The following is a 12,617-nucleotide window of genomic DNA, read 5'->3' on the forward strand; positions in this document are numbered from 1 at the left end:
TTTCCAGGGATGCCAGGACAACGAACTATAAGCTGCATTTTATAAAGATAGTCATTTTATAAAGATATCTCTTTAAAAATATCCCTGTCTGTACTAATAAATCATCGAGTTTTTCATTCTTAAAAAAAAAAAAAAAATCCCAAGATCCAAATCTGAACATAAGGCGCTTCCTTTTATTATCTTTGCAGAAATATATTTAGACTTGATGAAATTTGGTTGCTGTTTCTCTCCATTCATTATCCTGGCGGCTGAAGTGGCTTCTTAATTAAAAGTGATTGGTTTTGTAGACACTTGTTTTAGTGGATGTCGATACCTGTTTGGAGGAGCTACCATTTACAATTAAGACCTAAGCCAGAGAGGTGGCTGTCGCACCGAGACATACAAAGTATCCAGCAGATTTTAATTACCCACAAGTGAGATAAGCAGATCAGTAGAAATGTTTATGTCAGATCTGCAATAATCTTATCTTACACATAACATTCAGGATAGGACTGGCCCACCAGAGAATCAGAGATTCCTTCGGTGGGCCCAGAGTATAATACATAATAATCAACCCAATGATCCAGTACAAGACAAACCCATTTGGAAGTGAATGGAGTAATCACTTTACTATGGTTTATTTCTATAGGTTGATATATCACAAATATTATGGATTATGAGATCTTATTGATGAGACATCCTTCATGGGCTATAAAGATCACCATCTCTGGTGGGCCCATCATACCCCAGACCGACACTGATCACCTGTATCATTACATTATTGATAGGAAATTGATTTACTAAATATTCTAATTCCAAAAGAGAACTTGTACCTTAAAAGATATTTCAGTGGTCATAGTGAATCCATGGGTGATCACCGGCTCTTCCTCCGCGGTACGCCCCTTCCAGCAATCCAATTCTACACAGCGGCACCCAGCTAACAGAACTTGTCGATACATCTCTACCGAGGAGTTGCCGGCCAGCTGCCCCGCTGAAATATAAAAAGCAAATATGGCTTACGTTTTTTTCCCCAAAAAAATTAGATTTTTCAGAAATCTACATTTTATATTTATGACCATTTTCAAATGCGAATGAAATTCAGGCAGTTTTTTAATATGTTTGTATGAATCCATAATACAGAAGAGAGCCACAACATCACATATAGTATTGATTTGTAAGCTGTATAAAAGTGAATGGTTGGCTATGTTGTCGAATTGGACACCTCAAAAGAAATCCAATTGGACTCAAAAGAAGACATAAAAAACACACAATCAGATAAGCCTAGGACACATCGAGGAGATATACTAGAGACACTAGAGGAGATTTACTAATCAAAATGCAACAGAATTGGAGGGTGATTTGCATAAAAAAGGCAACAGTGCCTATGAAGTGTTTTAAAAAAGTGTTGTATTTACAATTTGTAAGGAAAAGGAACACGCCTTCTAAAGCCTTCTTAAGGTGTGTGGTTCTTTAAAGGGAATCTGTCATCAACGTTTCATATATCAATCTAATGACAGTTTCTTGTAGTCACTGGAAATCAATAAAACCAAAAAAGTTCCTAGCACTATTCATTCAAAAAGCAAGTTACCTCGAGAAGTCCCCTGTGTCAAGGTGGTGGTTCACTGAGTCAGGGTGTCATGCTTCTGTCTGCTGCCTGCTAAGCCCCTGACTTCTTGACACGTAGTCAGCCGCTCAGCTATTATATTGGCCTGCTCGCTCTTCTCCTGGCTATGAACATGCGGAATCTTCTCCACAGCTTTACTGTCTCACCGTGCATGTGAGAGCGAAGACTCCACTGCTCAGTGCGAATGTCCGGAGCCCGGGGGAGGGCGTGTAAGTTATGAGCTGATGGGCTGACTACATGGCCATAAGGGAGGAGGTGAGGAGTAGTGATGGGAAGTCCGGCTCTTCTTAGTGAGCTGGATCATTAGGCACAGCTCACTAAGAAGAGCCGGCTCTTCTGGCTCCTGAACGGCTCCCTATTAAATATGTAATAGGTGGCCTCAGTCCAGTCAGTCACCCCACTCCACTTTTTCCAGATTTTATTAGTTTAAAGGGGACGTGGTGAGCAAAATAGGGGTGTGGTTAAGTGAGAGAATGACCCATCACTAGCGAGGAGAGAGCAAATAGGAGCATGACACCATAACTTGGAGGATTCAATTAACCACCTACATGACTCAGTGGATTTCTCTGGCAAGGAGCGGTTTATTTTCAAACTTGCCTTATGTCTGAAAGGCTCTAGGGCAGTGGTTCTCAACCTTTCTAATGCTGTGACCCCGCAATACAGTTCCCCATGTTGCGGTGACCCCAAACCATGTACAAGAATGTTGTATTTGCACCCAAAACACGATAAAATCGAGGCTCCGATGGCTTTAGGCGACCCCTGGGTTTTGGTCATTCGACCCCTGCCGGGGTCGCGACCCACAGGTTGAGAACCCCAGCTCTAGAGACTTTGTGTTTAGTGACTAGTAAGCTACAGAAACCTGTCATTAGGTTGATTTGTCAAAACGCCAATGATAGGTTCTCTTTAAAAGTGGGGGTGGCCTAAGTAATCCAAGTCAAGTAATCCAACAAACAGGAGGTGTAAAGTAAGGCTAGAGTCTAATAATGTGAAAAATCTACCACCCAGGATTAGCCATTGTGTGATAGCTGGGGCAGAAAAAGCATGTCTAGTCTAACATTTTGACATTTTTAGTATATTTGTATTATCAAAAAATTATATTTTCCCCAACTTTTTAGAACAAGAAATCTGTAAAAATCAAATCACCTGTGTGCCACAATGGCACAATAAAATACAACTCTAATGGCCGTACAGTATCTTTAGTCTGGAAATATGCAGGAAATATTATTTTTTTTTGGGGGGGAGGGCGCCAGAGGGTGGGTGATAAATCTGGCTAATGAACTTTTTAGAACAATAAATTTTGACTTTTTACACAAAAATTGAACAAAAATTTTAGACTTAAAACATTGACATCTAAACTCTACAGAAAAAAATGAGCGAAACTAAAAAACACAGTCAGAACAAACTTTGCTGGATGGGTTGCAAATTTTTGCACAAATCTACCAAACTGTTCAAAAAAACCTAACAAAAATAGGAGAAACATTAAGATAAATGACCACAAATGAATATAGCTCTGATCCTCAAGTACCAAAACAAGCCTAATCCTAAGACGTCGAGTTACCAAATTACTTCCACAACTTAACTTTTTTTTCCTAAAACGTACACAATAATACAAATGCTAAAAGTATTTGTGCACATTTAAAATAACATAAAAATGATGAACATTCGAGTACAAAGTCCCAGCGATGATTTCATTTTTATTCCTACGATTCTCAAGATATGGAAAAGCAAAATCTATTTCTGACACTATTAAAATGCATGGTTCTCACCTATTAATTTCCTACGATAACTTGCCAGCTGTCTTGTATTTGCTGGCTGCATGCAAAGTATGCTCCATAAATAATTTGGGAAATGTTTTGCCCGAAATTCTGTGTTCCACGCAGGGTAAAATGGTGAATACAAGAGCGTCAGCTAAAAAGAAGAGATGATTCTATACCCTGATGAGTTACCAGCCGGCTACAAACAGAATGAAACATGTTCTCATTTAGCGATCTGGATAGTAATTATTCTAAGGAGACAAATCATCAAGCGCACGCTCTCATGGAAGAGAGTGTTATAATGGATGTCACGGCCCCGATAACTGCTCCCTGACTTACAGGATAGATTGCCTATAGCTCACTGAATACATATGGCAATGGACTATTCTGTTGGGTTATAACACCAAAACCTCCTGTCTGATGTTGTGTAGGATCTCTTTTTCTGACCGGCCAAGGCATTAACTTCTTTTTAAGTATTAAATCATTAATATATTTTATATACTAGGGTCACCTATATGTTACTTACCCTGGGAAAGGTTGTCTGTAGCTGTTCCATACGCCAACGTCATCTGTACACCCCTCAAACCACTGCTATGGGTGTGGTCATCACATCAACAAGATGCTTATCTATTTATTTATATCTATCTATCTATCTATCTATCTATCTATCTACCTATCTACCTATCTATCTAAAAATCTATCCATCGATTGCACAGGGCCCCACTTTGTCTAAAACTGGTCCTGGCTATCAACAAACTTTGATAGTTTGTATCTGAGAAAAGTTTGTATTCAGCTGTAAACTATTGTTTACAAACTTTTTTTCTTTCCTGTGAAAACTCCTTTAACCCCTTGAGGATGCAGCCAGTTTATAGCTTAAGGCTCAGCCCCATTTTATGTATTCTATTTTTCGAAATTCTAAATCATTGCGTTTTCAGGCAGATAGATTTACCACCTAAATAAGTTTCTGAATAACATTTCTCATTTGCACCCCTCAAACTATCTGAAACAGCTTTTGGGAAGATTGTTAACTAGAGATGAGCGAGCACTAAAATGCTCGGGTGCTCGTTATTCGAGACGAACTTTTCCTGATGCTCGAGTGCTCGTCTCGAATAACGAGCCCCATTGAAGTCAATGGGAGACTCGAGCATTTTTCAAAGGGACCATGGTTCGGGAATAAAATGTGTTAATTAATTGAAAAAGAATGTCTTTTGATAAGTTAGCAGATGTATGCAAACATCTGCAATCTATTCTTCACTGTTCCGCGCGTATATTACCTCCCGACAAGTTATCAGATGTGATGAACAGTGAAGAATAGAATAAAAACAGTGAATACAGGATCATTTAAGTGAAAAACACAGTGAAGAATAGATTGCAGATGTTCGGCACATCTGCTTACTTGTCGGGAGATACGCTGTCACGGGATCCGCTCCTCTTCTTCCACTGAAGTCTCCCCGATGTCTCCCTGCTGCCCGATGTCTCCCTGCTGCCCGATGTCTCCCTGCTGCGCGCGATGTCTCCCTGCTGCGCGCGATGTCTTCCTGCTGCGCCCGATGTCTCCCTGCTGCGCCCGATGTGTCTCTGCTGCGCCCGATGTCTCCCTGCTGCGCCCGATGTCTCCCTGGTGCGCGATGTCTCCCAGCTGCCGTTCCGCGTGTATCTTCCGACAAGTAAGCAGATGTGCCGAACATCTGTACTCTATTCTTCACTGTGTTCTTCACTGTGTTTTTCAATTAAATGATCCTGTGTTCACTGTTTTTATTCTATTCTTCATTGTTCTTCACTGTGTTTGTTTAATTAAATGCTCGATCTCGAGCAGGGGAAATACTCGTCCGAGCAACGAGCCGTTTCAAGTACCTTAATACTCGAACGAGCATCAAGCTCGGACGAGTATACTCGCTCATCTCTAGCTATAATGTATCGGCCCGTGAGATTGGTGTGTCTTATATTGTAGGTAGAAGTTCTAATTTTTGGACCCCCGCAGTATTGAATTATATTTCCCCGAAAGCATATACAAAATTTTTTCTAAAATGAACAACCCTTTTAACATGAGAACATTTCACATAAGAAGTTAATGTAATAATGTTCTAATGACATTAACAGAGCAGAAAACCAAAGATCAATCAACATATGTTGTAACATCTGGCATGTGACACTGATATCTCAAGTAACCCCTCATGTAAATGGCCTACATAGGGAGAGCAGTACAGAATTAGCACAAGTGATATCCAGAGTATAAAGCAAATCATAATTAAAGGAAACCTACCACTTGTAGTGGCAGGTTTCCGATAGCAATACCGGGCACCAGCTCAGGGTGAGCTGGTGTCGGAGCTTATTTTAGTTAGTGTTTTAAACCGCGGTTTAAAACACTAACTAAAATAAGCTCCGACACCAGCTCACCCTGAGCTGGTGCCCGGTATTGCTATCGGAAACCTGCCACTACAAGTGGTAGGTTTCCTTTAAAATAAAAAAATAACAATTAAAATAAATAAAAATGAAAATAATAAAATCAATTATAATAATTAATATAATAATAATAATAATAATAATAATGTAATTATTATTTTTGTATTATTACTACTGTTATAATTAGTTTTTTATAGAGCACCATTAATTCCATGGTGCTGTACATTCAATGAGAGGTTCACATACATTACACTAAGACAAAAGTACAAAAGATAGAAAACCACATTGAACTAGAAGATGTGGGAGGAGGAGGAGCTAAGCAACAAAATCTCAGTAAAAATATAAGGAATAAAAAAAGACAATAAGGCAGAGAAAATATTACAATGTATAGCAAAGAGATGAGAAGGGCCCCATAGTACAGCATAATAAACATGTAGATGCATATATTGAAGAAACGAATATGGGAAAATAGGAGCACTATGTCATAGTACCAAGTCATTGTAAGTTGAGGCATTTATTTATTTTCTAAAAATGTAACACAAGTAACACTATGTAAAATAACTATGTAAAACACTATGTAAAAAACTAACACTATGTAAAATAACATACAATACAGGACTTCTAGTGTTGATCAGACCTGAACCTCTAAATTCGGATTTGTACCAAACTTTGCCGTTTCAGGTCAACCTCTCCTAACACTGGCACTGATTGCGAGTGTTAACTTGTGTGCTAATTACCGTTGGGAAAGTCTCCGGCGGCATTTAAGTCTCAGTGGCTGATGGTTCCATTTTTGGTATGGTTGTTGCTCCCTGATGATGTTATCAAAAGCGATGACCCTCCCCAAAATGGCGGTGCACAGCCACCAACGATCGGATATTACTGGATGAGGTTAGGTACCAGAACATGTATGAGGATATGCATATCTCTGAAGACTGACTATTTTTCTTCATTACCTCAACCTAAAAAGATTTGGACATTCCAGACAACTGGTGAAGTTAAGGTCCGTGGTTGTCTATGAGCAGGTATTTATAAGGGTTGTGGTAATTGTTTTGACAAAAATTAGAGCAGTTTGTAGAATATTTCATAAGAATGTCAAGATAATGCGAATCATTAGTCAGTAACTTCTCTAAAGAAGTGCAACTGTCCTGACAAAGTATACATTAAAGGGCAGGGAAGAGGGGAGACAAGGGTAATAAATCAATAAAAATGCCCATAAGCCCCATAACATGTAAAGAGACATATAACACTGAAAAAAGTCTAAATCATAAAACAAACCCCACACATATAGTATCACCGCGTCCGTAACAACCCGTAGAATAAAAGTAAAAAGTAAACCCGAACGATGAACACCGTTTATAAAACTGTTAAAAACCCACCAAAAATTATGATTTTTACCTATTGAATCCCACAAAAAATGCAATAAAAAATTATCAAAAAACATGTGTACTCCAGAATAATAATATAACAAAGTACAAAAATAAGCCGTCAACCAGCTCCGTAGCCAAAAAAGTAAAAATGTTATGCCACTTGGAAGACGTCAATGCAAAAATAATAGATTTTTACCCACATTAGGGTTTTATTTGGCAAATTTAGTAAAATGTAAGAAAAAATATTCATATATGGTATCCAGGTAATCGTAGTACCCCACAGAATTTAGATAACATGATTATTAGGCTACACAGTGAACACCAAAAAAAAAGTACAAAATCCCGTACGGAATTGATGCTTTTCTACTCCTGACCTCAAAAAAAAGTTCCTACATTTTCAGCTATAGGGAATACCAACCCCAAACTGGTGACATTGGAAAAAGCATCTCATCCAGCAAACAAATCCCATCACATGGCCCCAATAACGAGGAAGCAAAAATTTTATAGCCTACAAAAGGGGCCAATGAGAAAACTAAAATCCTGGCGGCTGCAGGCTGCACTCCTTCCCTTCTGCGCCTCGCTGTGGGCCGATAAAACAAGTAACGTCCACATGTGGGGGGTCGCTGCACTCAGGAGAAATTGTAAAACAAATTGTATGGTGGGTTTTCTCTTTTTATCTGTTGGAAATGTGTCAATTTTAGGGATAAATGAACGTATAACCGACACAATTTGACCATTCTAAATTTCATCTCCATTTTGATGTAATTACTATGAAGATCTCAAGGGGTTAACAATAGAGATGTTCGAGTATTAAGGTACTGGAAACGGCTCGTTGCTCGGACGAGTATTTCCCCTGCTCGAGATCGAGCATTTAATTAAAAAAACACAGTGAAGAACAATGAAGAATAGAATAAAAACAGTGAACACAGGATCATTTAAGTGAAAAACACAGTAAAGAACACAGTGAAGAATAGATTACAGATGTTCGGCACATCAGCTTACTTGTCGGAAGATACGCGCGGAACGGTGCGAACAAAATAGTATGTGAAGAACACATTGAAGAACACGGTGAGCAGGACAGAGACACAAGGGAGCAGCACAGAGACACCGGGGAGCAGCACAGAGACACCGGGGAGCAGCACAGGCAGCGGACAGCAGCAGCACGGAGACAGCGGGGCAGCGGCAGGCACGGAGACACCGGGGCAGCGGCGGGCACGGAGACAGCGGGGCAGCGGCGGGCACGGAGACAGCGGGGCAGCGGCGGGCACGGAGACAGCGGGGCAGCGGGAGGCACGGAGACACCGGGGCAGCGGCAGGCACGGAGACACCGGGGCAGCGGCAGGCACGGAGACACCGGGGCAGCGGCAGGCACAGAGACATCGGGGCAGCGGCAAACACGGAGACACCGGGGCAGCGGCAGGCACGAAGGGCAGAGAGATCGGGGAGACTTCAGTGGAAGAAGAGGAGCAGATCCCGGGACAGCGTATCTCCCGACAAGTAAGCAGATGTGCAGAACATCTGCAATCTATTCTTCACTGTGTTTTTCACAGCGTTTTTCACTTAAATGATCCTGTGTTCACTGTTTTTATTCTATTCTTCACTGTTCTTCACATCTGCTAACTTGTCGGGAGATAATATACGCATGAAAAGTTCGTCTCGAATAACGAGCACCCGAGCATTTTAGTGCTCGCTCATCTCTAATTATAGCACATAGATGAGGCATAGTGGGCTTTCAGTATGGGTTTTAAGACCTTATTCACACAATGACATTTTGGATTATAGACAATGCAAAATCATAGAACAGAGATTAGAATCCAAATAATCACAAAGCAAATATCCCAGAACATTACTAATGACAAAACTAAAGAAACAGCAGAGGAATTATCATTGTGTGATATCACAATGCTGGGATAATGCTATAGGTGTTATCATGGTCACAGTGTATCAATGGATCACAGTGATGTCATAGTAGATGGAGCACTATGCCACTATTGCTACCTGCCATGAGGAATCTACTATCAGTAGTAGATATGATGGTAGATTCCTTCTGCCTTTCTCTGCCCTAATCTGTAATTTAATAATCCTGGAACCTACCTTGATCGAGTGATATGTAAATTACCTGCAGAGGCTACTGGGGCATTGTTTTGCCTTAGCTCCCAGTAGCCTTTATGTCGGCTTGTTATCAGTGAGTAAGCAGTGTATGGAGCTGTGTAAGGTGTCATTGTTTGGAGGATGATTTGATGTTTTCATTGATGCCATTTTCACAACTTTTGATCACTTTATATTCAGTTTTTTATTGAAGGCAAAATGACCGAAAAAGGCATTTCGACATTTAGGTGCTATTGTCCGTTATGGTGTTCATCTCTGGGAATAATTGCCGGCGGGTGCACAAAGAAATATGTGATGTGCAGCCGCTCTTTAACCCCTTAAGGACCAGGCCCTTTTTGGTTTTTGCGTTTTTATTTTTCACTCCCAACCTTCAAAAATCTATAACTTTTTTATTTTTCCATGTACAGAGCTATGTGATGTCTTATTTTCTGCGTAACAAAATACACTTCATAGTGATGGTATTAAATATTCCATGCCGTGTACTGGGAAGCGGGAAAAAAATTCTAAATGCAGTGAAAATGATGAAAAAACACATTTGCGCCATTTCTTGTGGGCTTGGTTTTTACAGCTTTCACTTTGCGCCCCAAATGACAGGTCTACTTCATTCATTGGGTCAATACGATCACAGGGATACCAAATTTGTATAGGTTTTATAATGTTTTCATACATTTACAAAAATTAAAACCTGTACAGAAAAAAAATTCTTCATTTTACAGTGTTCTTGCGCTAATAACTTTTTCATACTTCAGTGTACAGAGCTGTGGGTGGTGTCATTTTTTGCGACTTCTGATGATGTTTTCAACGTTTTTATTTTTAGGACTGTGCGACCTTTTGATCACTTTTTATAGAATTTTTTCTATTTTTCAAAATGGCTAAAAAATGCAATTTGCGACTTCGGGCGCTATTTTCCGCTACAGGGTAAAACGCAGTGAAAAATCGTTATTACATTTTGATAGATCGGGCATTTTCCGACGCGGCGATATCTAATGTGTTTAGGATTTTTACTGTTTATTTATATTTATATCAGTTCTAGGGAAAGGGGGGTGATTTGAATTTTTATGTTTTTTAATATAATTTTTTTTTTACTTTTTTTTATTTAGTTTTTTTACTGTTTTTCAGACTCCCTAGGGTACTTTAACCCTAGGTTGTCTGATTGATCCTACCATACACTGCCATACTACAGTATGGCAGTATATGGGGATTTTGCATACCATCTATTACAATGTGCAGATCGCGCATTGTAATAGATAGCCTCGATCATGACAGCCTCGGATCTTTGTGTGATCCAAGGCTGTCATGACAACGGATCGCCGCTCCCCGGTGACGTCACGGGGAGTGACGACCGGAGCCAAGATGGCGGCACCCTTTAATGCCGCCGGCAGCGGGTGTTAGCGACGGGCGTTTGCTTCATTATGGCCCATTTTAAAAGTGTATTATAAAATTTGTTTTTAAATGTTCTTCTTCAGGCTGATATTATATTTTGAAAGATCAGACATTTTGGGACGTGGCGGTATCTAACAAGACTTAAGTTATTTATTTATTTATGTGTTCCAGGGAAAGTGATTTGAATTTTTCCTTTCATTTCATATTTTTATAACTTTTTTATTATAATTACTATTATTTTTATGCCCCCTAAAGTACTTGAAACCTAGGGAAGGGGGGGGGGTTCTGATCACTTATACAATATACTTGTATATACAACTGTATTTCAGATTGTGTATTATTGTGGATATACACGAGGGTGGATTAAAACTGCCATGGGTCCTGGGCTGTATGAATATTATAGCCCCTCCAAGTCTGGAATCACTTCATAGGTCCTGAAATGGCTCTTATGTACATGTCTATTGAGAGCAGGAACAGATGTATGAGGATTTTGTGGGTGAAGGTCCTTCTCAGTATAAAATTAGGTAGGTAGTTGGGGCCCCGAGCTACCGCCCAAACCGGTTATATTATAATCCCCCATTGGATATACAGCTTCTATATTACCGTCTGTTTCAAGCAGACTGTAATATAGATAGTCTAATTCCAGCTATGGGAGAAGGCTGAGCTGACCTGCAAAAACAATCTATATAGGAAGAACATGAGAAACACTCTGAACTCCAGAATTCCAAAAAAGAGAGAGAAGTTGCTCCAGCAGGTAAATGTAAAATCATTTTTCAAGTTTTTAAACTTTATGGAATAAACGTAATGATTTTACATTTACCCGCTGGAGTAACTTCTCTCTCTTTTTTTGGAATTCTGGATTTCTTACCTGAAGCAACTCAGCGTTCTCTGCTCCGTGTGATGTCTCTCATTTCTCTGCTCCATGCCGCTGTCTACACATGGTGAGCTGTATCCATTACGGTACTTTTTTTGTTATTTAACACTCTGAACTAACTAACTAAAGGAGATGTCACAGAGCAGCGATGCTAAACACAATTATTCTCCCATTGTAATGTGAAATAGTGACCATTGGCTCCACTGAGTCCAGGATCACAATACATGAATACATTGTAGAATTGTTTTGTAAAAAAAACTATTGGGTCATTTGGTTCCAAACTGTTCTTAAGGTCCAAATACAATATTGGAACCACCTTTAGTTCCTGTCCAGCTTTTTACCAGGAGATTTATTTAAAACCAGGACATCACTGACACAGATATTCAATGTTTGACAAAAATTGTCAGCACATGCCATGGGGTAAAAACAACTAAAATATTACAAAGAAAAAGAGGATACAAAGTCTCACCTGTGAGGTAGGTGTTGTGAGAGGAATTAATAAAATAATGAGAGAGGGGCTGAGACATATCTTCATTTAGATCCAGTTTCTCAGGTGGGACAACTCCATTTTCTTCTCCACTCAGATATCGCATAAATCCTTCAACTGAAAGCTGACCTGAAATAAAAATCATTGTTTTATCCTATGTCTTGTAATTTTGCCAAACTTAAAATTACAAATTGTCTACCATTGTGTCCAAGGTTTTTACGCAGGTTGGCAGCTCCGCCTTACCGGAAGTGTTACTTAGACAGAGCTTCCAACCGGAGGACGCTCATCTCTAACAGCCTACAAACAAAATCTCACATTTACCTGTAAAAGATCTCCAACAAAGTATGAACAATAGCTGAGAAGAGTCATATTTGCCTAAGATGAATCAATTTGAGAGGTTGCGGTGGAGTGTCAATTCAGATGATCTTCAGTTCTATATTACCTCAAAACATTTTTTGTGTCATATTAAAGATAAAAATATCATCTTCTAGACTGCAACAGGTCTGTGATCTACAGAACCAGAGATATTGGCAATCTGCATCTGAAGTGTCATCTGAAGTGACACTACCTCTCCAGCCTGTAAATTTGCCTCATCTCTTGATTTTTTTTATAGGTAAACAGTGAGATTTTTACATAA

General features: G+C 39.5%; 1 protein-coding gene across 3 annotated transcripts in view; it reads right to left on the minus strand.

Annotated features, from left to right (window-relative positions):
* Positions 1-12,617, minus strand: part of PLCB1 (phospholipase C beta 1) — a 457,336-nt gene that overhangs the window by 113,410 nt on the left and 331,309 nt on the right. For all 3 annotated transcript variants that reach the window (XR_011854040.1, XM_072140489.1, XM_072140490.1), the window contains 2 exons: positions 11,963-12,109; positions 813-970 (listed from right to left, as the gene is read on the minus strand). Coding sequence is in view for 2 of the 3 variants with exons in the window: in XM_072140489.1 (XP_071996590.1) it covers positions 813-970; positions 11,963-12,109 (305 nt within the window). In the remaining variant the exon portion in view is untranslated. The remainder of the gene's footprint in view (positions 1-812; positions 971-11,962; positions 12,110-12,617) is intronic.

Source organism: Engystomops pustulosus, chromosome 3 (genome assembly GCF_040894005.1).
Source record: "Engystomops pustulosus chromosome 3, aEngPut4.maternal, whole genome shotgun sequence".
In the NCBI taxonomy this organism is placed as follows: Eukaryota; Metazoa; Chordata; class Amphibia; order Anura; family Leptodactylidae; genus Engystomops; species Engystomops pustulosus.